The sequence below is a fragment of the Colobus angolensis genome, unplaced genomic scaffold (assembly GCF_000951035.1).
Source record: "Colobus angolensis palliatus isolate OR3802 unplaced genomic scaffold, Cang.pa_1.0 Scaffold225, whole genome shotgun sequence".
Classification (NCBI taxonomy): domain Eukaryota; kingdom Metazoa; phylum Chordata; class Mammalia; order Primates; family Cercopithecidae; genus Colobus; species Colobus angolensis.
Window position 1 is genome coordinate 5,781,581 of NW_012115433.1, and position 17,936 is coordinate 5,799,516.

The window sequence follows — 17,936 nt, forward strand, 5'->3', positions numbered from 1 at the left end:
AAGATTAGACTGTTAACAGAATAAAAGTGTTAATTGGTTTTAACTGCTCTGTGGAAAAGCTATGCTTTGAAGAATTTCATTATGTTCTATAATTAAACATTAAATTTTAAATACTGAACAGAAATATCACTGGGTTTTTAGGAACATGCTCCTTACTCTACCCCATTACTGAAAGTTTAAAATTTCTGCATTCAAGGAGACTAAATATTTGGTTATTAAATATGTATACAATATTGTAACTTAGTGAGAATGAAATTATGCAGCTGTGAAGATGGACAAAACTGCCAGATGTCAACTAATTCATCTGCAGCAAAATTTTATCTAGAGACCCACAGAAATTATCTTAAAGTGTCTACAGTTATGTTAAGTAAAATGTCTCCATAATTTTTGACTTGATATTTATTTCACACATGTGGGAAGAAAGAGTGGCATTTCAAAGTCACGCCTTCATAGAGAGCCAAGTTTGAGAGTTACAGACAAGAAAAAAGGGGTGTGGTCTAGTAGTTCAATGCTAGGAATTTTTTCTCCAGGAAATTCCTCCGTGCACCATGTTAGGGCTGATTCTGCCCTTGAAGGCAACTAAGAACCATGAATAGTGGAACACCCTTTGGAGTTCACTTTCCTTCAAATATATACATCCACATGATCCCTGGTTATTTTTTATTTACCAGAACATAACAGAGTAAGTCTGACAAGTACTGTTGTTTCAAGTGATTCTGGATGTGAGTGGTGAGACTGGATAAAAAGGATATTCTCTTCGATTCCATAGTGACAGACATTTAGGGAAAAGACTAGGAATTTTACATTCTTGCTACATTAAAACATTGACTCCTTAGCACATGCTAGCAGTGTCAGATGGAAGGGTTCGCAAGGCCACCCTCCAAACTCCATAATCCTCTAGAAGACTCACAAGACTCAAAAACACATTATGCTCAGTTTGTATCACCACAGTGAGAAATAAGATTAAAATCAGCCAAGGGAAAAGTCACAAGGGATAAAGACCATGAGAGTCCAGGCAAAAGCTTCCAAGGCCCCTCTCAGTGGGGTTGCATGGGGACACCCTTAATTCTCCCAGCAATGACGTGTGACAACACATGCAGTGCCGTAAACCAGAGAAGCTCCCCTGAGCCTCAATGTCCAAGGTTTTTACTGGGGGGTCAGTCATATAGGCATGTAGCACCCCCAGGACTGACTCAGCTACTCAGGCTCCAGGCTGCATCAGAGTGATAACAGGCATTCCTGCTGGGATATCCTTTGTTGGGATTAATGTATCTGGTCAACTGGGTACAGCATGGCCCAAGGTCTCAGGACTTACAGAAACAGGCAGAGTATTCCAAAGGTCCCAGAGATCATATCCCAGAAGCCAGCCATAGGCCCATCCTAAAAATAGGAATGAAGAATGTGCAGGGTTGGAATAACAAACTGGGGCCTGCTACATTAACCCTTTACTACTATCACATACATTACTTCATTTAATTTAAAAAAAAATTCTTGTTGATTTTATAGGTGAGAAGTTAATAGGTAAAATAACTGGCTCAGATTAATCCCCAATTGTCATCCTCATGGCCCTATACTCCTCCCTGGTAGCACATATGGTAAGTTTGTGATTCTTGCTGGCCTTTCCCCACTACTCAAAAGCCTCAGAAGCAATAGGCCATATATATTTTTCCCTCCTATTCAAGTCTCAGGCCCCAAATGGTGCCTAGGTTATAGCAGCTACTTGAAAATTATATGATAAATTTATATGACAGGCTAGAACACTGTGGTGGAAATTGGTGCCCTAGTCTTTTGAGTCCTATGTTGTTATTAAATCCCTATCACAATATCAAACAAAAACAAAGAAAATTCTGGAAACAAATGTGCCAGTTCTATTTACCTCTTAGAATTTTTGTGAGGCCTTAGAATATTCCTCAGAGCTGAAAGAAACCTTAGAGATTATCCAACACTATTTTAGATAAGAAAAAAAAATTCATTTTGTACAAAGATATTGTTAGATATAAAGAGATTACATTTGCAACTGTCTACAGATATCAACAGAATTCTAGTTTGAAGTCAGGATAAACATGTCATCCATATTTTCCCTGTTTCACAAAATAAATGCAATTGAGGAATGTGCATCTTGTCGGCAAGGGAGTTGGGGGTTGAAATGTAACTAACACCTGTTTTAGCTTTTCCCAAGTTAAGGAAATGATTCTTCGGGTTCATTTGCCCTTTGTGATATATTTCTTTCTAATATTAGTTTTATGTATCAGTCTTCAAAAAGCTGTGCAAATGCAGCTTCTCATGTGTCCTCCTGTGGGTCTCTCGTGTCATCTCCCACTCCAATGAAATGGTGGCCTGTGGAGAAGGTTCTGGAGTCGTCATTATCAAATATAATGTGCATGTGAGTCACCTGGGGGTGTGTTAAATGCAGATTTAGATTTGACAGTCTGGACAAGCTCCTGGGGGGGCAGATGCTGCTGATCCGTGGACCATGCTTTCAGGAGCAAGTCAAATGCCATCTACATTGTTTCCTCTTTCTCCTAATTATATTCTGTAGTATTGGCTTGTTACAAGACTGTTTAGACAGATAGGAAACAGTCTATCTGTTCCCTAACAGCCCCAAAAGAACACATTTTAAACAACAAGGGGAACCTAGGGTATTAGTCCATTTTCACACTCCTATGAAGAAATACCCAAGACTAGGTAATTTACAAAGGAAGGAGGTTTAATTGGCTTAGTTGCACATGGCTGTGGAGGTCTCAGGAAACTTACAATCATGGTGGAAGGTGAAAAGGAAGCAAGGACCTTCCTTCACATGGTGGGAGGAGAGAGAAGAGCAAAGGAGGAATTTCCAAACACTTACAAAACCATCAGATCTCGTGAGAACTGAGTATCAGGAGAGCAGCATGGAGGAAACCGCCCAATCACTTCCCTCCCTCCACATGTGAGGATTACAGGTCCCTCCCTGGACACATGGGAATTACAACTTGGGATGACATTTGGGTGGGGACGCAGAGCCAAACCATATCACCCAGCCCATTTATTCCAACATGGCTGACAAAAATCATAAACATGACCTTCACTGAAGAAACAGCATCTTCTACCTAAAGTTTCTTTGCTTTTTGTGCTGTTTGAAATACCTTAGTTCATGATCAAAGGATGAAGTTTACAGTAGTTTTTACTTCAGAGACAAAAATCCTTCCTGTAAACGGGCAAGGTCCTGCACAGGGCAGAGTTAAATCCCAGGAAGTGGACAAGCACTCGACCTTTACATCTTAATGACCGAGTGTGAAACAACAATTTGTGTCTCCATTATCTCATTTCCAAAGGCTAATAAGCACTGTTTTTCAGATGACTATGAAAAAGCTCAACCTCAAGATGCACTCGCTACTTATCAATGGTTTTGTTGCTGATGCTCCTTACTCCTGTGAATCAAAGAAAGCTCATTTGTTTCACTTTGTGAAAACTGTTCATTTTTTCCCCAGACTTTCCATTTCACGCTGTGTGAATTTTATTAACATCTCTTTCAGAGAAGCTGAGTGCTGGCTCTATAGGGCCCTAAGGGATCACAGTTGCAGCCTCTGTAATGTCGGGAGCCTCTTGAGACATTTCTTTTCTATTGAAAACTCCTTGGAGAATCAGAGAAGAATCTAAAATCGTTTTGGTGCTCCAAGAAAGTTTTCCTCATGAATATTTTTATGTTATAACTTAACACAGAAATCCAGTTAATAGCCAATATCCAAATATTAACATATTGATATTGGGTGGGTCTTTCTGGAAACTTTCTTAAAAGCTAGCTTAAAATATTAAAATGTTTTCCATTTTAGAATTAGCCTTTGTTAATAAAACTTACCTATAATCCTATTGAATAACAACTTGTCGGTGGAATTTTCCCAATAAAAAATCTTTTTAAAAAGTAATTCTAATTAGATAGTTGAAAAAGTTTGCATTCTGATTTTTCCCTGAATTGACATAAGAATTTTATTATGTCAGAAATGACATAACTGCATAAATGTCCATATCATAATAGTCTATCATAATGGCAGATAAAAATACTGTAATTCATTTGTTTTTAATCTAAATATTGGAAAGCACCAACTGTCATTATCTAAATCACTTTTTCTGTTCCTTTACACTGTTGTGAATGCTTCATTTTTAAACATCCAAATATACATGGATTTTTATTTTTAATTCCATTTGCATGTACCATTTAAAGAAGCATTTTTTGGTTCGTTTGCTTATGGCCGAGGATCAGCCTCACTAACTCCTGTGGAGGTCAGGAGGAGGAGGCACAAGGGTAAGGGTTTTGTCTATGTGGAAAACTGTTATGTACTTGAACACATGGAGACCCATCTCTTTCCCTATCTGTTCTCACAGAATGTGTGACACAGGAGAAGGACTATTCACTTTTCAAACAAGGGAAGGAGAAATGATCTATCAGAAGGTCCATTCTGCAACATTGGCCATAGCTGAGCAACATGAAAGATTAATGCTAGAAATGGAGCAGAAGGCCCGGGTAAGGCCCCTTCCTTGGTAACCTGTCAGCTTGGAAATGAATGTCACTGGGGTCGGATGTACACCATGTATGTGTGGGGCCATTCATGTCAGCAGCTGGGTGTTCACCCTGCCCTGATCCTGAGGGCTTACCCTACCTTCTCATCTAATATCCTACTCAATATGTCACAGAAGTTATTTGTGGCCACCAAGTATGAGCCCTGCACTTCTGGCATATACCTATGTAAGATCTGTTGCCTTGGATGTCAGAGTGTGGAATGCATAATGAAATAAGCAATGCTGTCTGCATGTCCCCACATACAGTTGGATAATCAGATTTAAATATGGGCTCAAAATAACTAGGAAAATTAAGTTCTTACCAGAAAGGGTTCCATTTTTTTTAATCTTTATTTTTATCCCATGTGCTCTAAAACTTCTAGCTTTTTCTGTATATGTAATAAAATGTTTGCAGAAGGAGCTTATGCTAGTTGACAACAGTAATTTGTTTATCATCTTGTCCTGGAACTGTAGTCCAGTTTTAGGATCAAGCTAAAAAATCTAGTAAAGAATCTGAAAGTAGTAAATTTTATTAATATGACAAGCTGAAAAATAAGCTTTATCACTAATTTGCTTGAAAAGCAAACAGTGAAATGACTATTGATTATAATCTTAAGAGATGAGCATTATTTTTTCTCTAGGATTTATAAAGACGCATCCGAGTTAATCTATAGAAGGACAGGTGGTATTTGGGAAGCATCTATAATTCTCTTTGTGAAACATCAGTAAGTCTATTCTAATTTAAAGACAATGAAGTTTTATTACTATTTTAGTTTTACCTCCAAAATTCTATGCAAGTATAAAATAAAATTTTTTAAAAGAAAGAAAACAGAAGTAGCTTAAATGATCATATTTTATTCTTAATGCACTTCTAATTTTCTCAATCCTATATTTCTCTCTCCATCTGAGATATGGTTAAAAATAGCCTTCCTAACACCTCAGGAGGGAAAGGGCAGCACAGGACATTGGACTTCCCATGGAAATGAAAGAGTAGCTTGAACATTTGTAGGATGATTAAGATGAGACTGTGGGATTGACTGAAGAATCAATTAGAAGATTTAAGTTTTACCAGCCCTCTCTAAGAAAGATTTGGGTGAACTAAACCATTGTAACAATTGTCTAAATGTGATGTTTTTCTAGTGATTAAAATCGAGTGGGAAAATATATCAAATTTCAAATTATTTCAGAGTCATGCATATTCATCATCAGCCCCCATTTTCAATCTGCTGGTGCTTGTATTCAACCAAAAGTCACTTGCTATTAGTTAACCTCTGTACTCCTTTATAGTTGTTTTAAACAAGCAAAAGCTCAGAGTGATTTAAATTGTATTTTAACGATGGAAATTCCAAGAGCTCTTTCACATACTGTAATTATCTGCCATAAAGAAGAATACCCCACTGAGGCTCTGGGCTTGCATCCCAACACCACCACTTACTGGCTGTGTAATCTTGGGCAAGTTATTTAACTCTGGTTTTCCTTTATCTGTAACAAGGGCATGTACTAGTTCTACTCATTTGGTTGTTAGGTTTCTGTGCATGCATCGATATAAAGTGCTTAAGAATCAGACCAAGCACATAGAAGTACCATGAAAGCATTCATTATGGATGAGGGTGATGTTGGACTGACATTAAAACAACAAGAGTTGCTATTATGGCTACATAATATCCTTCACACTCTTTCAAGTATTTCTAACAATGTTGTGCCAAAATATTTGCTAAACAAAACTTAATTCACTTTTGTTGTTGATGTTGTATGTTTCTCATTGTCCTGTGCCACTGAGAAGCAAGTCAAAGGACTGGAGTCAAGTAATTGCTGTTAATGGCTCAGAGAAGAGATAAGGGATCCAGTCACTGGAACCACAGGCAGTCTAAAACTAGTGTACACCACAGACGTGGGTACTGACATCAGTGCTGAGACAGAAAAGAGTGCAACAAACATTTAAACAGCAGGCTCAGCAAGGCTCCGAGAAAATGTTTCTAGAAATTGCAAAACCAGAGACTATCACTCAGCGCATACATGTCAATAGAGTGGTTTAAATTCAGAAATAATTTCACAACTATGCTTTCCTCTGCAGGTTAATGCTAGTAAGAATTACTCTACGGCTAATTTGTCCTTCAGAGTAAACTGAACTAATCCTTTTCCAAGTGCAAGCTGCTTCAAGTTGATAAATGCCTCAATTTCCAAAATACTACAACCAAAAGCAAAGTTTTCCAGTTTCTCCCAGTTTTTTTTTTTTTTTTTTTAAAAAAGATACCACCTCTACATGCACAAAACTTTTCTTTGTTGCTATTTGAGACAGGGTCTCGCTCTGTCACCCAGGCTGGAGTGCAGTGGTGTGAACACAACTCACTGCCAGCCTCAACCCTCCTGGGCTGAAGTGATCCTCTGGCCTCAGCCCCCCAACTAGCTGGTACCACAGGCCTGCACGCACCACTATTCCCAGCCAATTTGTTTTTTATAGAGATGAGGTCTTACTATGTTGCCCAGGCTGGTGTTGAACTCCTGGGTTCAAGCAATCCAACTTCCTTGGCCTCCCAGTGTTCTAGGAATACAGGTGTACACCATGCCTGGCCACGGAAAACTTTAAAAACTTCCAAGTATGAAAGAATGTTTACTCTAATTCTTCATTTGCTCTTTAAAATAACAAAATTGTTACTCGAAAGTTGGATAAACAAACTCAAATGAGAAATAATGTCTCAACAACCGTTTCTTACTATAAACGAGTTTTAAGATACATGGGAGAATTAAGCTAAGGCAATACATGTTAAACTGGAACTATTTGTGAGGAATGTGTTTCAAATATTTGAGAAAATGATTAAAGCTAGACATTTGAACAGAATATGTTCATCTCTAGAAATGTTTCCGTTTCACAGAGATCATTCTTGTTCTTGGAGCTAGCAGAGTTCTTTGGATTCCATTGCCAAAAGTATCTGTAGCTGGTTTGACGTGCATGTGCAACATTATCAAAGAAAGTTTTGACATTCTTTGTGATAGAAGCCATTCATCAGAAACGGTATCACGAATGCAGCCATGTGACTTAGGCTGTTAAGGTTGAGTATAGGCCGAAATCATGGACAAGGCCCCAACTGGAAATAATTTTAGATTTTCACGGACCTGTTTTTACAAACATACACACACACACTCAACAAAAGGTGCTTTTAAAATGTGCCTTTTATGTTTAAAGCAATTATAAAATGCTCACATGTAAAGAGCAGTTGAGAAGACAAGAATGAGAAAAATTTTTTTCTGCTATATCCAAAATAAGCAAAAAGAAGTGTGTTAGTGGGGCAGGGGGGTTGTCAGTAATTTCCAATCTTCTAACATTGCAAGTAATTTAAAAACATATTTGTATACAAACACCCTCACAAAATGAGAACTTCAGTGTATAAAAAACAGCATTTAGGATGTTCCTGTTCCGCAATCCCCATCTCCTGCTCACCAGGAAAGCTCTGTACACAGTGTAAGGACAAATAGCATGGGTGCTGTTGAAATGGCAGGAAGATATCAAGACTTTGTCTAATGCCTTAAAAACATCAGTGGGACTTGCCAAATGGGCTGCCCTCCAGAGCTGTCAATTCTGTGGTTTTCCTAAGCTCTGGTGAACAGGAAAACATTGGGAGGCCGAGGTGGGCGGATCACTTGAGGTCAGGAGTTCGAGACCAGCCTGGCCAATATGGTGAAACCCCGCCTCTACTAAAAATACAATAACTAGCCGGGTGTGGTGGTGGGTGCCTATAATCTGGAGGCTGAGGCAAGAGAATTGCTTGAACCCGGGACGGGGAGGTGGAAGTTACAAGTCAGCCGAGATAACGCCATTGCCTTCCAGCCTGGGCAACTCCGTCTCAACACAAAAAAATAAAAAAGAAAAAAATTACAGGTAAAGTTATTATTCAGTGTTCTGTTCATGATTTTATCACTCAATATTAATCTTAAGATTAGAGCTCTTAAGATTGCTGACAGCGATCAGCTTTCTGCCAGGAAATACACCACTTGCCTATTTGTGAAATTTGTTTTACTGATAGTCATGGATTGTGATGAAACAGCACAAGCTGAATTAGAATTATTATGGTCGATAATGAAAATGTGAAAATGGATTTGTGATCCCAGTTAATGAATTCACTATTGTTCAGTTTCAGAACACTAAAGAAAATTTAGTCTAAACAAAAAAACCTCACATGGCCGGGTGGGGTGGCTCACGCCTCTAATCCCTGCACTTTGGGAGGCCAAGGTAGACAGATCACTTGAGGTCAGGGGTTCAAGACAAGCCTGGCCAACATGGCAAAACCCGTCTCTACTAAAAATACAAAAAGTTAGCTGGGCATGATGATGGGCACTTGTAATCCCAGATACTCAGGAAGCTGAGACAGCAGAATCACTTGAACCTGGGAGGCAGAGGTTGTGGTGAGTAGAGATCATACCATTGTACTCCAGCCTGGGCAACAATAGCGAAACTCCATCTTAAAAAAAAAAAAAAAACCACCCACACATATACACGCCCAAGAAGAAACATATTTGTCTCATCAGTGGTGTTCTTGCATGATATGAGTAAAAACTAGACTAGCATTCTTTTTTGTTTAAATTTATTGTTTCCTTAAAATTTGATATTTAGATGTCACTTCAGAAAATGCTTTCATACATGAATATATGGATATGTTTGTACTTCTCAAATGTAATCAAATAGATCAGAGTTGATTCTGTATATGAAAAATCATTGCCTAACACAAAAGACTGCAATTTCTGTGTTAAATACAATCTTGTTTCTTTTATTTGCATTGCTGGAACCGAACAATATAAAGCTGCACAAGGATAGTTCTCTTAAATCAAAGTAACAATTTCAAAGGCTCATCAAAATGATCCAACATACAGACATTCTAACATACATACAACCCAATGACTCAGATTATCTTTTCTTTGAACCAATGCTATAAGATAGAAGTATTTTTTTAATGTAGGCCACTAAAATCTAAGTTGATATAAGCATTGCCTGGGAAGATAATGAAGACCACATCCAGTGAATGTGAGCAGAGGTGTCAGTTCCTGGGATGTGTTCACTGAACGCACAGTTTGTAGAAGGAACACGGTAGGATTTAGGAGGTTGATTCCAGGGAAAGACTGCAACGGAGCTATGTGACCTTGGGCAAGTCACATTTTCTGGGCTTCAGTTACTTGTACTTAGAAAGGTGCCGAGTGAGGCACAATGATACCATAATATGTACTTCACAGTGTTAGACCACCACCTGGTCTTTAGTAAAAGCTCAGTAATTATGAGCCAATTCATAAAATGGCTAGCAAGAAACAGTTTAGCTTTAAGTGGGACAAACTGTTTTAACCATCACTAAAAATTTATCCCAGCTTTCAGTACATGCAGATACTGGAAATTAATTTGATGAACTTAACGATAGCCTCTATCTATTTACACTTTTTAAAATTTGAAAACCCAAAATTTGATTTTAAATCACTAAGGAATTTAACATTTTATGTGTATTTATATTATATTCAAAGAGCAGCTCTGTGTCTACTTACAAATAGAGATAATAGAGATTAAAAATATACATGTTGTTAAATGCATTACTGATTGCAGACGGAAATGCTGTTGAAAGTGAATGACAGTTTCTGCTGTTTATTCCCAAACTCAGCTTATTTTCAGACTTCCTGAAAGTATTTTGGTCCATACGTGGTTTTATTTAATTATTTATTCATTCATTTAGACAGTCTCACTCTGTTGCCCAAGGTGGAGTGCAGTGACATGATCTTGGCTCACTGCAACCTCTACCTCCTGGTTTCAAGCGAATCTTGTGCCTCAGCCTCCCCAGTAGCTGGAATTACAGGCACATGCTACCACGCCTGGCTATGTTTTTGTATTTTGGTAGAGAGCATTTTGCCATGTTTCCCAGACTGGTCTCAAACTCCTGAGTTCAGGCAATCGACCCAGTTCGACCTCCCAAGGTGCTAGGATTACAAGCATGAGCCACCACACTTGGCCAATACATGATTTGAAATATACAATAACACCCATTTTTTCAGGTTTAATGAAAACTATCCTACAAAGTTCAATTAAATGACATCTAGCAACTTTAATTCAATGACCATGTAAATATTACCTTTTATTTGTCATTCTGGTACAGACTTAGCAGTTATCTTCTAATTCCTTTCCATTTATTTTAAATAAAATGGAAGATTAAGTGTGAGGTGTCCCTTGTTGAAAATTAAACCAAGTCTGTGAGAAGCCCATTGCCCATAAGCCTTCAAACTTCAGAGGACTGTTTTAATGAGTGCAGAGTGCCAAGCATGGCTGGCTTAAGGTCTCTGGCGTCTCTATTCTCGTACGGTTTTCAGAAGTTTCAGGAGTCCTTTTCCAAGAATAAAGCTCAATGTTCTCAACTGAAAGAGCACTTGTATGCAGCATTTTCTGATTAAACAGTGTAACGTTTCTTTTCACAATTGACATATTTCACATGTCACTTCGTGTATTTTCTGGCCACTTGTACCTTTACAATATTAATTTTTTCACCCAGTCCCTCTTGTGTCAGTCATACCAGAGAACGTGCTGGCCCTATGTACCCCAGAAGCATTTAACTCTTCATCATACAGAGAAAGCTATGGCTATCCCTTCCCAGCTTACAATGCGCACGCACACACACAGAATGCACACATGCATACACATGGACACATTCTGCCACTATTGTCTCACTTGTCTCTCATCTGTTCCACTTTTCCCCCATCTGCTTGTATTATTCAGCTATTCCTTATATTCATTTGTGGGGTTGTATTTCTATTTGGTAATTAGGCTTAGATCAAAATGTGTTTGTCTTAATTGTCATTCTTTTAATACCTCAGTTCGAACAAAATTTTGTGTCTTGATCACATATACACATGTAGACCCCTCTGGTCTATGCCACTTCCATGCAGGAGTAGAAATTCCAATGCAGCAATCTTTACCAAGCACTCAACATGTGACAAACACTGTGCTTTTCACTCCCTAAGTACATCTTATACAATATTTATAACACTTTAGATTACATCGACTCCAGTTTAGAGATAAGGAAAAACTGAATCTTAAAATATATGTGCCTTCCTGAGGTCCAATTAAGAGGCAGCCGTGAATACCTGATAACAGGTTGGTGGAAAGCAAAGCTCATGTTGTTAACTACCTTCTGATTCTGCCATGCATACTGTGGTGTTCTGTCTTGAACATGAGAAACAGGCACTCACATTCCTGCGCTGGCTTTGTGAAATTTACTCTGTAATTCTCATTCTTATCTGTATCCTGGAGGAGAGAGATCCAGTAATTTTTACAGTGAGTCATGGGGAAGAGGGAAGAATATCAGGATCCTGAAACCTCAGTCATCCCTCAACTAGCTGTGTCACCATGAACAAATTATATTATCCCTCTGCACCTCATTGTCCTTGTCTGTTAAGTTCTGATGGCATATTTGTTGACAATTTATGTGAATATTCAGTGGTATAACATATGAGACCAATTTGCACATTGGCTAGGCACATAGAGAATGGCTCATAAATGTCAATTTATAAATGCTGAATTTCTTCTCTCAGTTGTATATAGATGTCTCAACTGCTAATCCAATTTTTAAATTTTTAGGCAATCACTAGAGAGATAAAGAGCAAAAGGAAAGGCAGTTAGCTTTTTCTATACAAATGAATTTTATGTAAGTGAACACAAATTAACATCAATGTTCATCACAGGGGGAAGCAAAGCCTCAACTCAACAAAGGAAAAAATTTCGAAGACAGTAAGATTACCTAGGTTGTATTTTTGGTAAAAGCATGAAGAGGTGTGGGTTGTCAATACCTTCTTAAAATTCCCAACATCTGTCAGCCCCACCTTCCTGGTAACTTAGGTCTTCTCAAAGGATAAGGATGGAATGTCCACATTGTAATATATTAGGGAGGAAGCTTCTTCTAGAAGATATCAGCATCAAAGTCTAAAGAGTAATGGACTCCGTCTAGAGAACTGTTTTCTATTGGGAGCTCTGTAGTTGAGATTTTACCTTGAGCAAATTCTTGAATTTTTCTGCATATTGATTTCCCATCTGTAAGAAAATTGGTGGTTTTCTAAGAAGGATTTTAAACCTTGAATTGCATGACTTGTCCACATAGTTACTTGAAGCTTCCTCACTCCGTAGCAGTCTTACATGTATGCAGCCCCCCATGGTGACTCAGAAGTAGTGAGGGGAAGAGGAGCTATCACAAGGGTCTTAGAAGTCTTGTCTACAGCAGACATAATGTCACACCTACCATATGTTATACCAGTCAAAGCAATCACACCAAGAAGCCCAGATTAAAGGGAGGGAACAATCTTACATGCAAAGACAGACTCAAAATAAAAGTGGAGAAAAATTTGCCAAGCAAATTGAAAACAAAAAAATGGGTTGCAGTCCTAGTTTCTCACAAAACAGACTTTAAACCAACAAAGCTCAAAAAAGACAAAAAAAGGGCATTACATGACGGTAAAGGGGTCAATTTAACAAGAGCTAACTGTTCTAAATATGTATACACCCAATACAGGAGCACCCAGATTCATAGAACCAGTTCTTAGAGACCCATAAAGAGACTTAGATTCCCAGACAATAATAGTGGGAGAATTTAACACCCCACTGTCAGACAGATCGAGACAAACTTATTCAGGACTTGAACTCAGCTCTGTATCAAGTGGACCTGATAGACCCCACCCCCAAAACAGCATATGCATTCTTCTTGGCACCATATGGCACTTACTCTAAAATTTCCCATAATTGGAAGTAAATCTCTTCTCAGCAGATGCAGAAGAACTGAAATAACAGTATCTCAGACCACAGTACAATCAAATTAGAACTCAAGATTAAGAAACTCACTCAAAACCACACAACTACATGGAAATTGAACAACCTGCTCCTGAATGATTTCTGGGTAAATAATGAAATTAAGGCAGAAATCAAACATGCTGGCAAGATTATGGAGTAATAGGAACACTTTTACACTGTTGGTGGAAATGTAAATTAGTTCAACCATTGTGGAAGATGGTGTGGCAATTTCTCAAAGATCTAAAACCAGAAATATCATTTGACCAGTCATCCCATTACTGGGTGTATACCCAAAGAAATAGAAATCATTCTATTACAAAGATACATGCATGCATATGTTCACTGAAGCACTGTTCACAATAGCCAAGACATGGAATCAACCCAAATGCCCACCAATGATAAACTGAATAAAGAAAATGTACGTACATACCATGAAATACTATGCAGCCATAAAAAGAAACGAGATTATGTCCTTTTCATGGACGTGGGATGAGCTGGAATCCATTATCCCCAGCAAACTAATGCAGGAACAGAAAACCCAATACCACACATTCTCATTGTTCAGTTCCCACTTGCAAGTGAGAACACATGGACACAGGGAGGGGAACACCACACACTGGGGCCTGTTGGGGGTTGGGGTGGATAGAGGGGGAGCATTAGGAAAACGAGCTACGCTTAATACCTAGGTGATGGGTTGATAGGTGCAGCAAACCACCATGACACACGTTTACCTATATAACAAACCTGCACATCCTGCATGTGTACCCCAGAACTTAATTATGAAGATGTTATACAGAATCTCTTGATGAAAAAAGCACAAAAGCATAGAACAGTCATGATTCCAGTTTTGCTTCCACAGAATATATGGTCTTAGGAATGTCGATTAATCTCAGAACTTCAGCATCCTCTCATTTTAAAGAGGGACACTTCATCCTTTTCCTATCTTACAGGAATTTTATGAGGATTTAAGTAGATAAAAAAATCAATGAGTTGGCCAGGCGCCGTGGCTCACGCCTGTAATCCCAGCACTTCGGGAGGCCAAGGCAGGTAGATCATGAGGTCAAGAGATTGAGACACCATCCTGGTCAACATGGTGAAACCCTGTCTCTTCTAAAAATACAAAAAAAAAAAATTAGCTAGGTGTGATGTAGCTTGACTACAGGCATGCACCCTGGGAGGCTGAGGCAGAAGAATCGCTTGAACTCGGGAGGCAGAGGTTGCAGTGAGCCACCAAGATTGTGCCACTGCACTCCTGCCTGGCAACGGAGTGAGACTCCATCTGGGGAAAAAAAAAAAGTTCTGGATCGAATACCAGGTAAAATGACTGAAGGGATATAAAAGATAAGATGTAGAATACTTGAATTTGGCTGTAAATGAGGAAAAGGCATTATATAGAGAGAACATATGTGTTAAAAATGCTCAATTACTAGACCAAGCACAGATGAAACGAAGGTATTAATAGATGATGAACAACAGTTTCTTGAAAGGAAAGTCCAGACTTCCTAGGAGAAAATACAGGAGATTATTTGGAAGGGTAGTGGCTAGAAGATGGAGGTGAGGTTGAACGTTAGGCCTGGGCAGAACGTTTAAAGGAGAGTTTAATAAAATAGCTAAGGAAGGGGACAGTAAGTTATAGAACCATAAAACAGAAAGCTTTGTGAATTAACCACCATTGTCATGTATAAAGTAGTACTTAAAAAATGGGCAAGGAACATGAGTAGACATTTTTCAAAACAATGGCTACAAAGGTTCATAAAAAATGCTGTACATTGCTATTAAGGGCATGCAAATAAAACCACAATGAGATATATTTTCACACATGTCAGAACGGCCATTATAAAAAGATGAAAGGTAACAAGTGCTGCTGAGGACATGGAGAAAAGGAGACCAGGACCCCTGAACACTGTTGCTGGAAATGCAAAGTACAGCAAAGGACAACCATCGTGGAAGACAGCATGGAGGTTCCTCAGACATTTGAACTATCCCAGAGGCCAGCAATTCTACTTCTAGGTTATTTACCCAAATGATTTCAATCAGTTCAAAGAGATTCAGTTCTCCTGTATTCACTGCAGCATGTTACACAATAGTTTATGGAATCAGCGTAAGTGTTTATCAACAAATGAATGGATTAAGAAATGTGGAATACATACACAGTGGAATAGTATTGAGCCTTAAAAAAAAAAAGACCCATTTTGCAGCAAGCTAGCCTTAAAAAAAGAAAACGGTCATTTGCAGCAACATAGATGGAATTGGAGATTATGCTAAGTTCAACAAGCCAGGCACAAAATACCCCATGTTCTCACCTATCAAATCAAATCTAAAGCAATCAACTCATAAAAGTAGAAAGTAGAGATGTGTCTACAAAGGCTAGGGACTTGGAGGCAACAGGGAGATGACGGTCAAAAGGGTAATAGGCAGGAGGAGTATGTTTTATTTTGATTTTGAGGGTTCTCTTGTGGCAAATACAGTTAGTAATGCTGTATTGTACATTTACAAAATTGCTAATTTCAAGTGTTATCACAAAAAAGGTAACTATTTAAATGGTTATGTTAGATTGTTTCACTTGTATTCATGTGCCCCACAAATATCTATTATAAATTGTCAATTTATAGTAGTTAAGAAGTACTTAAGGACACAAGAGGAAATGGGCAGAAACATGCTAGTCATTTGAAATTAACACTTTCATGTCAATACAGATTAAAAATTAAATATATGGAGCAGGAAATGCAGAAGTGTTTACTATGTGTATATGTGTGTGTGTAGTAGAGATTCCATATCAATGTATCTTTTCATGTACCTATAAGATGTACAGAAATTGGCCATATAGTTAAAAAAACTAAATTTTAATATATGGAAACTACTCAGTGCATGTTCTGATTAAAACATTTTAAAAAATTTGCACAAACGGCCCAGTGCAGTGGCTCACACCTCTAATGGCAGTGCTTTGGGAGACTGAGGTGGGAGAATTACTTGAGACCAGAGTTCCAGACCAGCGTGGGCAACATAGTGAGATCTCGTCTCTACAAAAAAGGAAAAAAAAAAAGCCACAAAAATCATTACCTTAATATACACAAGCAATAACTATGTAAAAAAGGAAATAGAGCTACAATTTACAGTTATATAATTGTAGGAGAGAATACTTTCTCTACTTCACTCAGAAGCAAATGCTTTTATTAAACAAATAAAATTAAAAATACTTGAGAAGGTAAAGATCAAGAAGACAACCTAAGAAAAACAGCAGGTGGAAATTAGCACAAGCACAAAGAAAAACTGAATATAAATTTACGTAAATGAAAACAAGTCACTGTAATATAAAAATAGAAACATTATCCAAAGTAAAACCCAAATATATAAATTCGACATATGAAAGGACTTATAAAAACATGTATTAAAAAATCCTAAAGAATTTGATGGTTTTGTATTAAAATGTAAACACCAAATAACCTTAGAATTGATGACTTTTGGCGGAACCAGTCATAATTCTACTTATACATATGTAAACTGAAGTCCCTAGATGGCATACTAACCTAAATGTTTTCTAAAATTTCTCAAAATTCTTTAGTATTGAGATTTGTAAGTTTTAGTCGCAAAAGAGCAGAAACAACTTAATGCCTTTGAGTGTGGATATAGTAAATAAATTTGGGACATAGCAAGGTAGTCCTTTGTATTATTCACAGTCCACTTAAGTAAATGGAGCCTGTGATAGACAGTTCAATGGAGGAAATTTAATACAGTAATTTAGATTCAAGAGATAGGAAGAGTAGAGACAATCAGATTAGCAAAAGCAGGAAAGATGCTACCAGCCCTGCTTCCCTTGCCTATTAGTTTCATGGATGTTGGCAGAAAAAGTCCTGAGTGAGACAGAGGACTTTATTCCTGAGGCACAGTGAGCATCATGAGTTTCATGCTTCCACAGGTTTCCCTGGTCCCTAGGTCCCACAGAGTTATGTGGAGCAGCCAGGGTGGATGCTGCTGCATGTTGCCCCAGCCAAGGGATCTGAGTTAGCAACTCCCAATCTTATCAGGGGGCTACTAGCAACCCTGCCCAGCCTTTTCCTTGGAGGAAGACAGGATCTGTACTGTCCTGTTCAGGCCAAGGGCAAATCTGTTTCCTGGAGGAAGACATTTCTATCTTCTGAGGCTGTTTGCTGTACAAGCATAGTTGAAAATATAGTAACAAAAGTGCAAAGCCAGAGTGACACAGGACGAATTGTTTCCTAAAAATGACTTTTTCAATGAAATGTGTTCAAAAGAACCTTCCAAAGTTTAGGGGAGGAGAGAGATGAGGGTTGGAATCTCTGATATCTACGAATCTCATTTATAAATAAAAGTATTTATATATTGCCTAAATGGGAAACACACAAAGAACCCACTCTTGTTTATCTTTCCGAGAGCCCTCTAAAATCTAAACTTTTCTGGTTGGGGAGAAGGGTCTTTTCTCATTACCTTGAGGACAGCATAATTCTCATCTGTGTTATATTCAAACAAGGGTATCAAAATGCCATCTCCATATGGCACATTTTGGGGCTTATTTTTTTAGACTGTTGGCTTTGTGATGTGTCAGTTGTCCCTCTCAAAGCACAAATGTTTTAACTGCTCTCCA

At 38.2% G+C, this 17,936-nt stretch overlaps 1 protein-coding gene across 1 annotated transcript in view; it reads left to right on the plus strand.

Moving 5' to 3' along the window:
- The window catches only part of DOK6 (docking protein 6), a 424,659-nt gene that overhangs the window by 310,870 nt on the left and 95,853 nt on the right, over window positions 1–17,936 (plus strand). The window contains exon 6 of the mRNA XM_011944081.1: window positions 4,360–4,498. Coding sequence (XP_011799471.1) covers window positions 4,360–4,498 — 139 coding nt within the window. The remainder of the gene's footprint in view (window positions 1–4,359; window positions 4,499–17,936) is intronic.